This window comes from Notolepis coatsorum (genome assembly GCF_963971535.1).
Source record: "Notolepis coatsorum genome assembly, chromosome: 1".
NCBI lineage: Eukaryota > Metazoa > Chordata > Actinopteri > Aulopiformes > Paralepididae > Notolepis > Notolepis coatsorum.
The window spans coordinates 126,895,736-126,916,022 of record NC_140165.1 but is presented as its reverse complement, the minus strand read 5'-3'; the positions used below and the strand labels follow the sequence as shown (position 1 = coordinate 126,916,022).

Here is a 20,287-nt window from a genome sequence, read left to right as displayed (position 1 = left end):
TCTGTATGTCGTGTGTGTCATATGATGAATTGAAAATGGGGGACCCTGATGGAAACAAGACGAAAGTCTTTCTCAGGTCTGCATCCTCTTAACAATTGTATGTATTGAGCTGTACTGTACTGTACCCATTCTGCAATCTGTTAATAAACTTTTCAATCAATCAATCAATCAATCAACATCGCCTCAGACTGCCGTCTCTCAGCACTACACTAGACACTTTCTGGGGTGTGTGGTCACCCCGTCATCCGAGTCAGCACTTGATTTTGCAGAAATCGTAAAGGGGGGGGGGGGGGGGGCGCCGCTTGTCACGAGCCCTGATTTCGAAGTTGGTAAAGGAAGGAAGGGGGAAGGGGCTGCGGAGGGGTACATCCGTTTTCCCCCCACTGCACTGATATTATTTTGAGAAAATCCCCTACCAATGGCGTTACCAATTAGATGATCACATATAACAATTCGATATATAAGTCTTGAGATATTCTAGCACCTTGGCCGCATCTGAGCAAGAATCGGCGTCATCCTACACGGCTTGAAGTGGACTACTTCTCTTAGCGGAGGCGCAGAGTTTCTGGTTCAGGGTTGTCGTAAGGGGGCTGCTGCTGAATGGGAGCAGTCACTGGATCCGTGCGATATCAACGCATGAACGCAAGACACTCGAAGCACTCACTGCCCATCATATTTTTACTTTTGGGGGCGTTTGGGGAACAAACACTAAAAGACAACATCTATCCCCCCTCGTGTCCCCTTCCCCTTTCCTCCCGCACGGACTCTTCGGACTGAAAAAGCGTCAAGAATGGCTCAGATACTGCCGATACGATTCCAGGAACATCTGCAGGTAAGGAAGGAGACGGGCTAAAAAAAAAAGCCTTAAAATGAATTGTCGATTATTTATTTTGCGCTATTCTTCGTCCTCGTAGGCTCACACACACAGACACCACATGACGCATTTAAACGGGATCTGAAATATGACTGCAGGGTGGTGGTGCTCAATATAGCTACAGGCCTAGTTTTCTCCTGCCGGGCAGATGATGACTTGTAGAAACGGGACAGTCGGATCGTATACAGCTCTGGTGCCGGACCCGTTCACACCGCAGTTTCTCCAAGTGTCATTTACAATCACTGCGGTGATCACTGAGAAACTGCGGTGTTTTGACACTTTGTTCAGCTCAGCTGATCGCGGCAACAACATTGCACCTAAACCTTGGATGGCATTCGCAATGTAGCTCGGTGGCTGCCATGTTCCTGTCTTGTTTTATAGCATCATATTATATTGCTACTTATGACATTTGTAATAACAGTTTCGCGTGTCCCCCCTGTGTAGGCCTTACTTAGCTTACCCATATAGGCCTACAATATGCTGTGTCAGATTTGTATCGCAATGCTTGACAGCAGATCTGCGCAGAGTGCTCCAATAAACACTACAGTAGGAGAGGATCCTCATCGACAACATTAGATTACAGTGAAGGGCCTTGACTGGCTATCTCTATGGCATCATAGGCAAATGCAGAATGCGTGCTTAATAAGGAAAACGAGTGTCTGAACGGATTTCCACTGCGGACCTCTTTACTACAACCTGGAGACATGACATGCGTGGACTTTCTTCAATCAACATCCCCCCCCCATAGCTGTCCCTGGCTGGTCTAGTGTCTTGCAGCCAGAGAAAGTTTGTGACGCGTTTTTTCCCCCCCAGCCCCCCCACCCTCTCTGTAGCCTGTTGTTATGGTTACACCAGGCAGTGAAATGACCTTTCATTAGAAAGAGCAGCCCCCACCCCCTCACTGCTCCCTTCCTCTGGCCAGTAGCCCTACTTCCTCAGCCAAAGAGCCATTATCAACTAAACTGTGCCAGCCAAGTGAGCCTACAGGCTACCAGACTCATCTCTTCACTGGCAGGACTGGGCCACTATTGCGCTGGATGTAGGTGCAGGGCAAAGTACTACCGAGTTACTTCAAAGTTCAAACTACTTTACACCTCCCACCCAGCCACCCATTATTTCTGTGTTTTTCCCTCGATTTCAAGTATTCCCTGTGAAAATATTTAAGCCTGGATAGGACGGATTGCTTTTCTTATCATGAGAGTCTCGGCTCCGCGTTGGCCGACCCCTCCTCTGTGAATCTAGGTGGCTCCAGCAGAGTGAAAAATGCTTGGAATTTGCAAACCCAGGACTTTGGGCCTCAAATTGTTTAGCTTTTTTTTCTTGTCTCAGTATTTACAACTTTCTCTCTCCTCCCAGCCTGGGCCTACGTTCAGGACTATTCTAAACCTGAACCAGTAAGGAGTAAAGTTCTAGTCTAAAGATTAGTGGTACCTGTAGCTACTGATAGTAATTTTGTCAAACACATTCAGCAAATCTGTCCTTGATAGTTGATATACAAGTTTGTACCAACATCTCCTAGGCTTTTCCACTCAAGACACCTTTAACTGCTACTTGAGAGGTGAATGTGGATCTTGGACTATTATTCTAGCTGTGGGAGAACTACCACTAGTCATTTTGTCACTCTACATCGGAACATAAACATGGCCTGCCTTGTCTACTCTATCATTATTACTGTTGAGCTGCTCTCCCCCCCTCCCTCCTCAGCTTATACTGGTGTGATTTATGATCTCTAGGCTGGTAATGTGTGTGAGCTCGTCTGGGTGAGTGATTAATGGACTAAATGGATTATTGCTTCGTGCCCTAGTTGGTGCTTGGATGTGTCCCATTTTCTCCCCAATTCCTAGTCCTTATGCCAGTCGTGTGTGGCACGGTCCTTGCCGCTGCGCTATCCTCTGTCGGTCTGGGGAAGGTGTGTAGACTACCACATGTTTCCTCTGTGTAGACTCCACATGATACATGTGGCGTCGCCAACCGCTTCTTTTCACCTGACTGCGAGGAGTTTCACTGGGAGAGCCTAATGCGTTCACGCTATCTGCCCCAGATTCCCCCTCCTGCTGAACGGACCGACTACTAGGAGTCGCTAATGCAACGACCAGGACTAATACCCCACCGGCTTCCCACCGCTAACACTGCAAATCATGTTAGTCGGGAACTTCTGACCAAGCTGGAACTACCGCTACCGGGAATTGAACCCGGGCTCTCTGGTGGTAGAGTGCTTTTACCTCTACACTACCCAGGCGCCCCAGAAACTAGGCTCCATCACTGTAGCCTCCAAACTGGATTGATTGATTGATTGAAAACTTTATTAACAGATTGCAGAATGGGTACAGTACAGCTCAATACATACAATTGTTAAGGGGATGCAGACCAGAGAAAGACTTTCGTCTTGTTTACATCAGGGTCCCCCATTTTCAATTCATAACATATATGACATACACGACATACAGATAGACGGTACTGCTACATCTATACATTTATGACATATCAGATTTGCAAATACAGTACTGTTTGTGATAATAATAATAATAATAACTTTGTTTTATATAGCGCCTTTCAGAGGACCCAAGATCGCTTTACATAAGGGGGGGGGGGGGGGGGGGGGGGAGAGATAACAAATTAACAAACATAGTGGACAGACACAACATATATAAAGTGAGAAAGTTAGGGGTTGAAGGCCAGGTTGAAGAGGTGGGTTTTGAGCAGTTTTTTGATACCAAAAGAGTCCAGAAAAGAGAGTATATACATTTGACGTAGAAAATGTACATTGGAGGGTAGGGGGGGGGGACTGTACATTGGAGGAGGGTGGGTGGGGTGGGACACTGTACAACTGTACAAGCAAAACTGTACATTGGAATATTGACAACCATACTTGGTCATTTACTGTACATTGGGTTGGGTTAGGACATTTACAGGGGCCAGTTTCGAATTGCAGTCTCCCGTAGGTGTTCTTTGAGTGTTTTTGAAAGTGGGTAGTGATTCACATTCCTTTACAGCTTTGGGTAGGGCGTTCCACATTGATGTGGCATAATTGCGAAACGTGTTTAGTCCCTTGTTTGAGCCGAATCTGGGTTTAACATGATTTGTGGAGCTCCCTCTTGTGTTGTGATCGTGGTATTCACTGACCTTTGGGAAGTATTTTGACATGTACATGGGTACCTTGGTCGTGTAGTGTATCTTGTAGACCAGGCCCATTGCAAGTTTCTGTACTCTGTCGTCTACTCTAAGCCATCCTAGTTTGTCAAAGTGGGCAGGGGTGAGGTGGGTTCTAGGAGTAAGGTCAAGCAGTAGTCTGACCAGTTTGTTTTGAGATGTTTGTAATTTTGTTTTTAGCGCCTTTGAGATGCTTTGGTACCATGAGGTGCAAGCATAGTCGTAGTACCCTTGAATGAGTGCTCCTGTTAGAGTCTTCAGGGTATTCTTGTTTACCAGTGAGGAGATCCGGTACAAGAATCGAGTTCGTTGGTTGACTTTTTTTTATTACATTGGATGCCATTTTGTCACAGGAAAGATTTGCCTCTAGGATGGAGCCCAGGTAGGTAATTTCTTCTTTCCTTGTGACAATATTGTCACCCACTGTAAGTAACTGAGAAGCCGTCGGTCTTGCTGAGTTTGTTATTTGAACCGAAGAGAATGGACTCTGTTTTGCCCATGTGTAATGATAGTTTGTTATCAGCGAGCCATATGCAGATTTTGCCTAGTTCCGAGCTGAGGGTTTTTTCAACCTGTAACTTGTTCTTGTCAGAGACCAGCAGGGCTGAGCGACTGAGTCGTCCGCAAACAGGAACAAGTTGCAGTCACAAGCTGACGACATGTCATTTGCATAAATTAGGAACAGTAGCGGACCTAGTATGCTTCCTTGTGGAACACCACAGCTCACTGTGAGAGGGGGGGGGGGGGGGGGGGGGGGGGTGTAGGGTACCGTTTACCTCCACCATCTGTTTTCTCCCCTCCAGGTAGGATTGCATCCAGCTCACTGATAGGCTATCAAAACCAATTGCTTTTAGCTTGTCAAACAGAATGGTGTGATTGACAGTGTCGAAGGCCTTTTGTAGGTCCAGCATGACCATGCCGCAGTATTTGCCCGCGTCCACCTCTTGTTTGATGTGGTCGTTTAAATAGAGAAGGCATGTGTCAATGGAGTGGGATGTTCTGAAGCCAGATTGGAATTCGTAGATTCGATTTTTTTCCGCAAGGTACTTTTCGACCTGTTCGTATAAAAAAATGTCCCATGACTTTCGAGATGGAGGTAAGGATAGAAACAGGGCGGTAGTTGCCTGGGTCTAATTTACTGCCCTTTTTGTGCAGGGGTGTTACTCTCGCAATTTTGAAGTCCTTGGGGACGTGTTCCTGTTTTATGGAGAGGTTTATTATGTGTGTGATGACTGGGGTGATGGCGGCTGCTGAGTCTCTGAGGAATTTGGAGGGGATGTTGTCATGGCCAGTGGCCTTGTTCGGTTGGAGGGCGCTCAGTTCTTTGAGTACCTCATCTGTTGTTACCATTTCCAGTTTGAAGTCATCTTTGTGGACCCCTAGGTTCTTGTAGTATGCTACTATGTGTTCTACCCCATACTGCCCTGAGTGGGAGGGTAGTTTGTTTACCAGTGTTGTGGCTATGTTTGTGAAGAAGAAGAATACACCGGTATGGATTGGATACACTGATTAGGACTGATACAACGCACAGTGCTGATAGGACCACTACTATCACCGACATCTAAGAAGGGAGAGCCCCCCCTTTCACCCCTCCACATTGCCTGTGGTGCTTTTTTCCTATTGCTAGGTCTTTAGTGAGTTTTTCCTAACCTTCGCATGGTGTATGTCTGGGAGTGTTGCATTCATTTATAAATTTTAAATTTTATTTTGGATTTCATGGGTGTTTTTGTTTTGTTCTTGATTTATTGTGATGTTTCTTCTTGACTTGTTTAAAGAAGACGTGTCCGGCCCATGGGGACATAACGTGTGTTGTAGGGCCTTACAAATAAATTGTATTTGATTTGACTGATGCAACACACAGTGCGGATAGGACTGATGGGGCTGATGTAGGGCTGGACGGTATGGTCTAAAATTTATATCACGGTATAATTTGAAGCGTAGACGGTAATGGTATATATCACGGTATATTAACTTATCTTAAAATGTCTATATGCTTCTGAAGGGGTAAAACACTGGTATGGCAGCTATTACTGTACTCTTGTATTACTACTAGGACATATTTCACATAGTACAGAGGTATTTTAAGAACATTTATTGTGCAAAACTGCAATAGAAAAATGCAAAACCTTTTCTCAAGTGTCTGCGGGCAGGTAACGCATATCTTGGTTCGTGTTTTGACCATGTGTTTAAAGCCCTTTCTATCAACAGTTTGAAAAGGAACCATGTCCTTACACAAGTAAACAGTGACAGCGTTTGTTATGTCGGTCCACCGCTTGTCATTGTTGAAACATAAATAATAAAAAATTAAATAATTATTCTGTTACAGCTGCTGAGCTATATACTATAGCTAATGTCCATCAATATATTAATTTGGAATGAAATGGGTTCAAGAATCGAATCAGGATTGTTAGCAGAGAGAGAGGCTAACGTTAGACCATTGGATCCGTCACAGAGTTTACATTAAACTGCGCCACTCGCGAGAGAAGTTGTCACTCAGCTGTGTGCAACGCAGGGCTGAAGTGCTAGTTTGCTTCTAGAATTGAAGGTCCGCTCTGTTCCGTGTCTATTATGAAATGACAATTGCGCATTGACACGCCCACACTACGCAAAGTAGGCTTGGGCGGTATGACGGTATTACGGTATACCACGGTATTTAGAAATACCGACGGTATTGAAAATCAATACCGTCAAAATCACAGTTGGGTTTCAGTTTATATTTACACTGAAACGGAGTTTCGACGGGCACTGCATTGGTTGTAGTGCAGCTGCACACACACAGCACGGCCAGCAGAGGGCAGTTTCCTAATGATTGATTGGCTATTGGGAGAACACAGAGGTGCGTCACACTAACCTGTATGCATTTCCTCTATCTCTGAGCAGCTGCTAAAGCTTAAGCAATAATAATAATACGTTACCATTGAACGATGAAGCGTCGAAGTTAACCACCGTCACTCCAGCCCACGATGAGCTCCCTGACCACAGATGGCTAACGTTTTGTCAAACAAGAGCTAAACTTGCACACACTGTCGCATTTGGACAATTAAAGGACTGGAGTCTGTTCGGATTTAAGCAAAACCCTCGCCGCCAGTGACTTCATCCAGCACAACGAGACTACGAGAGACGGAGGCACTTCTTTGGGAATGTAATATAAAACGGGGTGAGTGAGTGTTGACATTTTTTAATCCTAATGCAACTGGCTCACGTTGATACGAGGCTAACTAGCTACCGTTAGCTCACGCCGATACCTGGATGGTGCCGGCAGGCGGCAGTGGCTACCTTCTGTGATTTGTTTACTTCGAGGTTGAAGAAAGTGCACTTTCAGGTTGAAAGAACGGCCCTAATCTCAACGTGTTTCAATATAAGCAAGCGTTATGTATGGTGATAATGAGTATATTTTTGCACAATAAATATTCAACATTCTCTTTTGAGACTCCGCCTCAGACTCTTATCATTTGGCACTAAAAGCTAAACATTGTCACCGATATGGCTGTCCGCAACATGTCATTAATTGTGTACGCGAGGTGGTTCAGTCACAGTGACGACGCTAACGTGAGCTAGGTTAGCTAGCATGGAGCTACCGACAGATGGAAAGACTGTAACCTTACTGGTGAAAATGTGATTTACGTTGGAATACTCCTTTGCCAACTTGCTGTACTTTGCTTGCAGGTCTGCAGCCATTATTGCTGGATTATGAATAGTCCCAACTTTAGTCAAGGTAACGTTAAGCTAAAACTAGCTCTTCAGCTAATGCTAACACCAGCAAGCGAACCCATCAGAGCTCCCTGTCACACTGCTCTGTTGGGAGGATGGCATTTAAGAAAGTATCTGCTGTTAAAATGACAAACGGCATTGACACTTTAATTCACGGTCGGTTAAACACACGTTTGTTTTATAATGCTCACAGCAGACCCGCAGTGTTGTTGATAAATTACGTGGGGCCGGGGGGATTTAAGTTCCGCAAAAATAGGTTCCGCACCGTTGCAATCGTACGGTGCACAGCCCGTACTGTACCGGAGGACCACATTGACGCGGTACAGTACGTATCCGCGTACCGTTACACCCCTAGTCACAAGGTATAGTCAAAATCCATACCGTAGCGCAAATTCATACCGTTTAGGCCAGGGGTGGCCAACCAGTCAGAGACTAAGAGCCACAAAAATTACTGTGGTACCACAAAGAGCCACACCATATACCAGCGTTTCTCAACTTTTTTTTCAGTCACGGCACCCTTCATGTGTTTATAGGTCTCACCCTCTGGCCTCTGAAGTTGCTAATGTCTTTTTTATTTGGGCCTCACAGGGTTAAAAGTACCCTGTTAGACCCACGGTTGCAAAATTACAAAATCACTTTTAGCCATTTAAAAAAAGAATGTTTATTTAAAAAATGTTAAAGGGGAACTGTTTTACTATTTCTATTTGGGCACTTTTACACAATTCCTGTGAGTCTATGGAACACCTAGGTTTAAAAAAAAAAATGCATTGTTTTTGTATTTCTAATCAAGTACTAAAAACCGCATTTTTCTAACTCAAGATCTTAAGCCGTTTTGAGGCTGGGCTCCAACTACTGTGTGGCCTGGTGCCAACTGCCACATCAACTGCCACATTATTATGCAGCTGAGAAATCTCTGACATCACAGATATGCACATTTTCAGATGACTCAGTTCAGTGAGGGTGAATATTGTGAGAGGAGAATTGGAAGAATGCGCCAATATGAGAATTAGAGACATAGATCCTATTAATATAAGTCCACATAGCTAAGAAACAATGGTAAACACTGAAAAAGGCCATTTATAAGATAGTTCCCCTTTAAGCACATGTATAGTCAATTGGTCCTGTTGTTCAGCCTCACAATGCTATTTGATAGTAAATGTGTTTATATGTCCCACCCTCTGGCCTCTGAAGTTGCTAATGTCTTTTTAATTTGGGCCTCACAGGGTTAACCTCTTAAGCCCGAGATATACAGTAAAAGTGTATATTTTCAGCATTACGTTTGTTTACCAATTATTTTAACTGTTATTAGTGAAATATAAGATTATAGAAATCTCAGGGCATTGAGTCGGAAACCGGCGCATATTGACAGGAGGAAGTGGCACATCCAAAAGTGAGTAGTCTTTTGAAGGAAGAGACTCAGGGCTTTCACATTTAGAAAAACTACCCTACCCAGCTCACACCAGCCCCTGTCAATCATCTGACTTCTGAATTTACTTTTTAATTTCTCGTATTTTTTGGGATTATCTCCCACAAACCTGAACGTTATTGCCATAAAACGGAACGCAGTTAGTTTCTCTACCTTTCTGTGAACGTCTTGCAAAAACGGTGTTGCAATATGATGAGAAATGGTGGAGAAATTTACATTATAAAAAAGATGGCAGAATTCAGTACTGTATCTACAAAACCTTCTGTTTAATCATCTTCCCTTTATTAATTTGCTTAGATTTTTCAGGTCTGGTAAATTTTAGCATGGTGTTATTCACAGTCAAAGATAATTTTTTTTTAAATAGAATTGATATTCTCCTTTGGTTCATTACAATTTACTCAAGCCTAGTAACGGACACTATTTCTGACACTGATCCATATATGTCCCTAGATTCAGATACCAAGAACATGCAAATGGACCATTTAAATTTTTTTTTTAAATGTTTATTCTACGTCCTTATGGAATGAGTGACATAAAAAAAAAAAAAAAGTAAAAAAAAAAAGGGTTAAATTTTTTTAAGAAAATATTTTTTTTTTATTTTTTTTTATTTTTTTTTATGGGTGGAAGAGCCGCACATTGATGGGCAAAGAGCCGCATGCGGCTCGCGAGCCGCGGGTTGGCCACCCCTGGTTTAGGCAATAGGCATAACAAAAAATATTGTTTGTTTCCTGTTGGTTGTCAGTTAACACATTCCCTGCCACGCAATTTGAGCATCTTATACCACTTATACGGCCCATTCAACATCGATTATCTATCGTTCAGGATGTAGGAACGTTTGACTTTTTCATTCATAGATTCATACGAAAATACCGTCTAGAATATAAATGTTTTTATCGTTTTCTGCAGTAATTCCTAGAACGTGAGATATAGGCATAAACGCATATATAGATTATCAAATGCCGTTTGTTGGCGATACACGCTATATTAAAAATTTCAACTGTACATGATCCTAAACGTTATGACTGATCATGCGCGGATGAACGGGGGGGGGGGGGGTAGTTTATAATTCCGTGATCGTCAGTAAATCAGGGCTGTACGTTAACTTTTTTTGCACATAGCACTGGTGCTACAGAGGCTGATAGTTTTGTGGCAGTTTTGTAGCACTGGCCAAAATCTTGTAGCACAAGTATAAAACGTGTTATATTTGTAACAGTCACAAATGTGCCTATTGTATTTGTGTTATTTAGTTGCAGTCAAGGGAACAAACTTAACTTTTTGACTTACCAGCCATTTGGCTGGTAGATTTAAAAAAGGCAGATTTTTTTACCAGCCAAAAATTATAAATTGCTTTTTAGTATATCGCCATGTGTTATTATTACTATAATACTCTCATATGCTATTTTCAATTAATATCATAAACAACATAAGGAATATTAGCATAATTTTGAGTGGACTGAAGGAATGAGTCAGCGTTAATAGTTTTAAATGCAAATAATTTATTGAAACATAGAAGTGGGGTCGGTTGGGACACACACACACACACACAATGGGGGACCCTGATGTAAACAAGACGTAAGTCTTTCTCTGGTCTGCATCCCCTTAACAATTGTGTGTATTGAGCCGTACTGTATTGTACCCATTCTGCAATCTGTTAAATAAAGTTTTCATTCATTCACTGTTTCAACTCACCACCCCCGCATCATATTGTAGTCTAGTCTGTCTTCAAACTTCCACTCCTCTCGACACACACACACACACACACACACACACACACACCCTTTCCCCAGTCCACACTGTCTCTAATTCTCTATGGCTCTGCCTCTGATCAGGATTAGCTTGTTAGCTTATGCTAATGTAACGTTCATTTCGGGCGATGTGGGCATAAAGGAATGGCGACGATGCATTTGTTAGATGCATTTGACCCGTTGTGAGAAAAAAAAACACCACAGACTTATTTCGGATCGCAAAATAGCCGCAGTCTGCTGTGCAGCTCCGCTCCGCTCGGCTGAGAGCAGAAGGCAGAAGCACGGTCTGGGGCGGATATGACATCACGGAGTTGCTATGGGTTTTTTCAAAATAAGAGTATCATATGAACCTGACTGTTGCTAGCTGCCGGAGCCCAGATATATCATGACTGGAACTGCGCTTAGGCGGAAATGAGACCTGTGACAGGATTTTCAAAATAAGAGTATCAATATGAACCGAATGCCTATCGCACCAGTGCTACTGAAGTAAATCCATTCATCGCACAGACCGCTGTTGCTGTAGCATGTGCGATATATATGTCGCACTGTACAGCCCTGAGTAAATGCTTTATGTAGTATGGGTGATATATTGATCAGATCAGTTTGCATGGATAATAATAAACAAACGCGCTGAAAATGACGTCAGCGTCCTCTTACCGTTCGACGATGAGACTGGAGGAAAAAGATCCCACTTATTTGACGCAATCTCCTAAATCCATTTCCGGTTTGTATAATCATAATAAACGGCCAAATCGTATCGATTATTGCGTTATGGCAGCGATCGCGGACGTGTGTATACAGTCCCGCAACAATATGCGAGTGCCGGACGCATTTCCCAGACGCACCGAGATCGACTCGTCCATTTCCGGTTTGGCAACTTGCCGATCATCCACCAGGTGGCAGTATTGAAGCGTTGCAGAGTTGTGCATGCTCCCACTGCATCAGACCAGGCTCCGTGAGGGAATTATGAAAAACATGGCGAAAAAATGAAATATGATCTCAATAACTTTCGTACCCCGTGGATTGGCAGAATTCGCATGAACTTGAAACACGTCGTAAGCCGTTTCCGGCGTGGGATGTGTTAAGGCCATGGGTAGGTAGGGAATTTATTTTATTATTTTTTATTTTATTCTTTCCCACGGCGACTATGGATAGGGAATTTCTTTATTTAATTAAAATGTTCACAACAACATGGATGCATGCAGTCGTAATATGGGAACTGGTAACACGCCACGTGCACGCGCGGGTACGTGCATGCGCACAGAACAGATTTATACACACGCACGCACGCACGCACGCACACACGCACACACGCACACACACACACACACACAAGCGCATATACGCAAGTGCAATCTTTCTATCATACAAGCTCTTCTTGCTCTCTATTTGTGTGAATGTGCGCGTGGAAAGCTGGCGCGCAGCACAGACGCTTGATTCAATATCATCACGAATTCCGAGCCACATTAGTATTCACCTCCACTGCTTGTGTCACACAGAATGAAGGGGGAGATGCATTCAGATAGCCAACACCCAGACACTTAGTCTACCTGCGCTTTTTGTTATGTAAAACGGTGGCCGGGTACTTAGTCACAACGAATGGATACAGCGCATTTTTGTGTGCGAGTACACATCCGTGCGCGATCGCGCCTCAGTGATCTGGTAACACGGCGTGTAACCTCGACTGCACCACTGGATGCATGTACTCTGCCAGCATGTTTAATATCCATAATACTAAAGGTTTGACTAAGATTTCTATGACATTTTATTCAAAAAATAAATAAAAGGAATACATTAAAAAAAAAAAATTACATTTTTTTAAACTCATAAAATATATTGGGTCGCACCTAAATCGGCAGGGTCGGTCGGCAACCGGAAACAAACCATTATTTTTTTTAGGCCTTATACCGTATACTGCTTATACCGTCCACCCCTAGGCTGATGCAACGCACAGTGCGGATAGGACTGATGGGACTTATACAACGCATAGTGAGGAATGAGGATAGGACTGAATCCAACACACAGTGCAGATAGGACTGATACAATACACAGTGCTGATTAGGGATGGGTACCTTTCACATTTGAACCGATACCGGTACCGGTACCTGTGAATCGATACCGGTACCCAACGGTACCTTTTTTCGGTACTTTAAAAAAAAATAAAAAAAAAATAAAAAAAAATATTTTTTATTAATTTTTTTTTTAACTTTTTTTTAACTTTTTTTTTTTAACTTTTTTCTTTTCATGTCAACGTTCACACGCACAATATATGCTTACCTAGGATTTGACTTGATTCAACAACAAAGCAGTCGGAGCAATGACAAGCCGAAAACTGTCGAAATTTTATTTACCTACCTCAGTCGTAAAAAAAAATCCAAACTTCAAATAACTACAATTTCGACAGTTTTCGGCTTGTCATTGCTCCGACTGCTTTGTTGTTGAATCAAGTCAAATCCTAGGTAAGCATATATTGTGCGTGTGAACGTTGACATGAAAAGAAAACAGTAAAAAAAAAAAAAAAAAAACGTAAAAAAAGAAATTAATAAAAAATATTTTTTTTTATTTTTTTTTCGGTTTCTCACTTGATTCGATACTCGGTAGTACCGACGTGTTTCGGTTCGGTACCTCAAAAGTACCGAATTTGGTACCCATCCCTAGTGCTGATGGGACTGATACAATACACAGTGCTGATGGGACTGATGCAATACAGTGCAGATAGGACTGATACAACACACAGTGCAGATAGGACTGATACAACACACAGTGCAGATAGGACTGATACAATACACAGTGCTGATGGGACTGATGCAATACAGTGCAGATCAGGGTTTCCGGTAGAAAAAATTGTTGCCGGTCTCCGTGACCTGCAAGATTTCAATCTACCGGACAAATGAGATTAATTCCGGTCATAGTTTATTGAGCTTTAAAACAATTGATAGGCAGGCTATATAAAGAATGTCATCCTCAAGGCATGTAGATTTATAATAGTATTACTTAAAACTAGGCTACTTTTGCGTATACAGTCATTAATATATTCCAAATAAAATAAGTCCCTCGATACTCCGTGCTGCTGCTGACTTGAAATAAAATAGACCGCGTATGTGGGCAGTCGGTCCGACACTAAACAGCAGTCTGTTATAATCACATTTTTATGAGCTAACGAATTCCGTTATATTGGACATTTGTATTAATTATATCAAGCGAAGAACTGAGAAAGCAGAGAGACGGCAACATTATCGTGGTTTGCGTGACGACTCTCTCCACCTCGCAAAGACTTATTTGCAAAGAGTATGGCGCTGCAGAGCAGCCGATTTAGCTGTTATTGGCTCTTTTCTGGGAACCGCACAGCAGCGCCCCCCACCCAACATTGGCTGAAAATGGCTGAATTGGAGTACTGCTGGAATACTGCATTGTGCTGCTGTTGCTCTGGCTCTGCAGCTTCACAAAAGTTCGCACACCCAGCACTAAGCTCTCGCTGACAACGTCGTTGTCATTATTAGAAGCAACGAGGAAACAAATGTAATGATCGTTTCGTTCATCGCATAGGCTATTTAATTTTAGCCTATTTTAATACAATTCAAATAATCAAATTGTGCTTAGACTCAGGGAATTATTTTCACCGGACATTAAGACCGGAGAGATTAAATATGTCGGACTTCAACAGATTTTGCCGGTCAAATACCGGTAATTACCGGCTAACGGAAACGCTGGTGCAGATAGGACTGATACAACACAGTGCAGATAGGACTGATACAATACACAGTGCTGATGGGACTGATACAATACACAGTGCTGATGGGACTGATACAATACACAGTGCTGATGGGACTGATACAACACAGTGCAGATAGGACTGATACAACACACAGTGCAGATAGGACTGATACAACACAGTGCAGATAGGACTGATACAACTAGAGATGTTCCGATACCATTTTTCCCTTTCCGATCCGATTCCGATACCTAAGCTTTGGGTATCGGCCGATACCGATATTTATCCGATACCAGTGCATACATAAAAAAATATATATATATTATATAAATTGTTTTTTATTTTTATTTTTTTATAGATACTGTTATACTGTTTTTTTAGTCATAACTAGAAAGTAATGGTATTTATTCAACAGGTGATTGTATAGATTTGTATTAGTATCATTAATCAATGAGTATGGGCTGCAGCACTGCAGATATACCCTACTCCAATGATCCACACAGACATTAAACGGTGTTGCACTCGCTACTCAGTGGCTCTGCAGATATACCCTATTCAGTCTGTAAGCTAGTGGCAGATGGAACGTTCATGTTGTGATTTTTGATGCAAAATAAATATTCAACATTCTCTTTTGAAACTCCGCCTCAGACTCTTATCCTTTGGCACTTGCTGTACTTTGCTTGCGGGTCTGCAGCCATTATTGCTGGATTATGAATAGCACCAACTTTAGACACGGTAACGTTATCAAGCTAAGCTAACTGACCTAGCTCGTCTTCCCGCATTGACATTTGATAACGTTAGTAATAGTCAGCTAACGCTAGTCAGTAGCTACTTATACAATTCACCGTGGGTGCATTATTGTTGATCGACGGTCACGGACAGTGTTAGGTCCTGGAGAAAGGACAGGCGATCATCTGATTTGATGTAACGTTAAAGCGGATGTTGTTCCAACTAGCTATCTTTCCAGCTAATGCTATCATAACACCAGCCAAACACATCCCGTCCGAGCTCCCCGTCACACCGCACTGTCGGGGACAATGGAATTTAAGAAAGTGTATCTGCTGTTAAAATGACACAGCATCACACTTTAAAACATGTTCATTTTATAATCCTCACTCTCCGCAGGACTCTGCAGGAGATAAATTACATCATGGGATCGGAGGCTACAATTCACGTGTATCGGCCGATACTGATACCAGCATTTTAGGCAGTATCGGCGGCATTTCCGATACTGGTATCAGTATCGGAACAACTCTAGATACAACACAGTGCAGATAGGACTGATACAATACACAGTGCTGATGGGACTGATACAACACACAGTGCTGATAGGACTGATACAATACACAGTGCTGATGGGACTGATACTACACACAGTGCTGATAGGACTGATACAACACACAGTGCAGATAGGACTGATACAACACACAGTGCAGATAGGACTGATACAACACACAGTGCAGATAGGACTGATACAACACACAGTGCAGATAGGACTGATACAACACAGTGCAGATAGGACTGATACAACACACAGTGCAGATAGGACTGATACAACACAGTGCAGATAGGACTGATACAACACAGTGCAGATAGGACTGATACAACACACAGTGCAGATAGGACTGATACAACACACAGTGCAGATAGGACTGATACAACACAGTGCAGATAGGACTGATACAACACAGTGCAGATAGGACTGATACAACACACAGTGCAGATAGGACTGATACAACACACAGTGCAGATAGGACTGATACAACACACAGTGCAGATAGGACTGATACAACACACAGTGCAGATAGGACTGATACAACACACAGTGCAGATAGGACTGATACAACACACAGTGCAGATAGGACTGATACAACACACAGTGCAGATAGGACTGATACAACACACAGTGCTGCTGATAGTGCTGATGGGACTGATGCAACACAGTGCTGATGGGACTGATTAGGGGTGTAACGATGCATCGATTAATCAAAATGTGTTAGAATCGATGCATCGATTTGAATGTTAGAATTAGGGCTGGGCGATATGACCAAAAACGTTATCGCGATAAAATTATTAAATTATAATTCGATATCGATAATTATCGTCGATATAATGTCTGTCAAGTTTAATTAACTTCTAATATGCTGCTGCGAATGTCTCAAGTCGAGTTGATGTCGTCATCAGTCCGCGCACGTTAACAGTTAGCCGACAAGCGGAGTATCTCATGACAATAAATATGACACTAAAATACTCTCTTCCGCCACAATATATTGAAACGACGTCCACTCCCACACTACTATAAACGTGGCCTCAGAATTCAAAACACACACATACTCGGCACGTAAATATATAAAACAGTGCCGTGCAAGCTAGGTATCCTAGCCAGCCTGTTGCTTCTAAGCGATGTATTCCACGACAATGTGCTAAATATGACACTAAAATACTCTCTTCCGCCACAATATATTGAAACGACGTCCACTGTATACCCCACACTACTTAAACGTGGCCTCAGAATTCAAAACACACACATACTGGGCACGTAAATATTTAAAACAACGGCGTGCAAGCTAATTAGCCTAGCAAGCCTTGTTGTTGAGTGAGTCCTAGTACGTCTCCTTCCGGATCTCGTTCGCTCTCGGCCATCTCCTTCACTGATTGGTTGTTAGCTGTTGTGCGTATGCACGTCACGTCATCACGTAACGTTGGTTGTTGTTAGTGAGTGTGGTGAGCCGAGGCTGAACGGAGCCAAGCTTGGAAATCGATATCGAAACTTTGCGACCACGTTTCATGTTTATTTCGAGGAAATAATTTATCGCGATAGTTATCGTTATCGTTTTATCGCCCAGCCCTAGTTAGAATCGATTATAATCGAAATTAATCGAAATAAAAACTTTAAATTTTTTATTTTTATTGACTCATGCTGAGTGAATCAGTTCCCCCGGCCACATTTGTGTACCGGTATATTTTTCTTTGGGGAATTAACTGATAAATTAATCGAATCGAATCGTGGTCAAATGAAGAGATTTCATGATGCATTGAATCGTTGCCTGAATAATCGTAATCGAATCGAATCTTTGTGAGGTCGCATCGTTACACCCTACAACACAGTGCTGATGGGACTGATACAACACACAGTGTAAAGGCCAATGAGTGTTCTTGTTATAGATTATTATTATTATTATTATTATTATTATTTAGTATTATTATCTATATATTATATTATATATTGGAACTAGGCACTGTTTTAGACTGTCTTATTTATGTTTGGACACTAGAGGGCTCACCACCCATTACAGCCCACTCCTATAAATAGCCAAGGTGATCACTGCATTCTTTGTGCACCTGTGTATTAGGATACCATTTTTCTATTTATTTTTATTTTTTATCTTTTTCCCCCTCCATTTTTCCTCCGATTTTCTCCAATCCCAATGTTAGTCGTATGCCAATTCCCAATCCCCTTCCTGGTCGCTGCGCACTTACCCCCCACAGTCAGATCATCTGGGAGAGTGGAGGCTATCGCGTGCTTCCTCCGACACACGTCCAGCCAATCAACCGCTTCTTTTCACCTGGCAGCGCGGATCCTCCCTGAGAGGGCGTAGCGTGTGGAAGGATCACATTATCCCACTCAGGTCCTATCCGCGCTTAGCAGGCGCCCCGACCGAACTGTAGGAGTCGCTGTTTACAACGACCCGGACCCACCCCGCCAGCTTCTCCCACCCTCTAATACAGCCAATTGTATTAGTATGAACGGCCAGCCAAGCTGGTGACAACCCCGGAGCTGTGAGCTGGATTCGAACAGGCGAATCCAGCTCACAGCTCCGGGGTTGGTGACGAACGCAATCTCCGCTACGCCACCTAACCGCACCCAGGATACAATTTTCTACCTGTTTCACTGTTTCACGGTTTCACTGTTTCACTGTTGGATCTGAGCAATTGACAACTGTTCTGTTTAAACCCTTCATTCACTATCATTTACCTTTGGACAACAATAAACCCTGTAAACCGAACCGGCAGCAACTTTGGACATTCAATTCATTCAACATCACAACTTTGGGACTGAGTAGGATAAGTAATAGCGGGTGCACCGTGGACGCTTGTCGATTCACTGGGGAGCGACAAGCGGCCACTACACACAGTGCTGATGGGACTGATACAACGCACAGTGCTGATGGGACTGATACAACGCACAGTGCTGATCTGATCCATTCCTTTATCCTTTTACTCAAACAGTATTAGACCATTCGTTTGGGGCCATTGGACAAAAATTATCCATGAATCGGATATTCTCCACTAGAGAGATCCAAGAGGCTTATGTGTGCTAGAAAGGCAGAACGTCAAGGTACCTTGTTTTGATTTGTGCCATGTTACGTGTGCCTCTTGTATTGTATTGAATTGGGTCAATTGAATTGTCAGATACCGATGACCTGTTTCTTTCAGCCTGTCGTTGGCCTGATATCCATTACCAGTGGAAGCGGGTTGTAAGGTGAAGGAAGATTAAGAATTCTGTCGATTCTTTTGAATTAGTTATTTCCTGAAGTATTATAAGTACATCTTTGGTAAGCGTGAGAATTAAGGACAAAAAAGGTCCTTTTGCATTATTGTACGCCGAAAACTCGAAACTTCACAGATCTGTCGATGAAATCAACTAATCGATTAGCCGACAAATTCTATGACCACTAGTCGACTAATAATTTCTATAGTAGAAGACGGTCCTACTTGAGACCCATACGCTCAGGCTCCATGGCTTTTCTATTGGCTCCAGGTACACAGTACATTGACTTATGCCATATGAAAGTGAAAACTGTCCTGCAAATCCATAGCCTGTATCTATCGGATAAGCAGCATAAGGGATTCCACCCTGCTATATTGTTACTCTTGAGCTGCTCAGGGGTATATATATATATATATACGGGACGTGCCGTCCACTGAATGATGCCAACATCTAACCAACGGATGGATGTACACTAATAGACAGCTGAGGTAAGCATGCAGGCCCATTTACGTCTAGTAAATTGCATTAGGACAAATTAGGAAGGGGAAGTGATTTCATCATTATCAGTCCAACAGAACACATCTGTGTGACTGACGGATCAGGGTCTGTGTTCAAGTCGTCGATGCCTAGTCATTAATGCCTCAATCCACCATTTTGACCATATCGATACAATTCACATACATTGCTGAAAAGTTTGATCTGTATGGGGGGGGGGGGGGGAAACATGCTATTTGGAACAGCCTCAAAATGCAGCGACTACAATTAAAACCTTGTATATTATCTACCCGCTGTCTGGTGTTGGGTCCTCATATCAAGAGTATTTTATTCTTAGGCTTATTTTTATTCTTATTCGTGACCTTCTGTCTACCTAAATGTTTACCGTGAGCGATTTGTAGTGCCAAATTTCCCTCGGGCTCGGGGGGGAATAAAGTATTTATATTCTATTCTATTTTAAAAGCTCAGCCAATCGACTACAGAATGAAAACACGTCTCCATCTTTATTTCTTATTTTTAGCGGTGGTGGTGGGGCCGCCCATCTGTTTACGTTTGCATGACCGATCGGGCCTTTAACCTCCATTACAAGAGAAGATTCGATTGCGTGGCTCGGACGTTTGGCATGCATGTTCAAAATACTACAGTGGATGCCGCGCATACCACACGCACACGCACGCACGCA

At 42.9% G+C, this 20,287-nt stretch overlaps 1 protein-coding gene across 1 annotated transcript in view; it reads left to right on the top strand.

Moving 5' to 3' along the window:
* Positions 1-601: 601 nt before the first annotated feature.
* The window catches only part of cltcl1 (clathrin, heavy chain-like 1), a 61,600-nt gene continuing 41,914 nt past the window's right edge, over positions 602-20,287 (top strand). Inside the window, exon 1 of the mRNA XM_084327369.1 lies at positions 602-832. Within this exon, the coding sequence (XP_084183495.1) occupies positions 791-832 (42 nt within the window). The 5' untranslated portion in view covers positions 602-790. The remainder of the gene's footprint in view (positions 833-20,287) is intronic.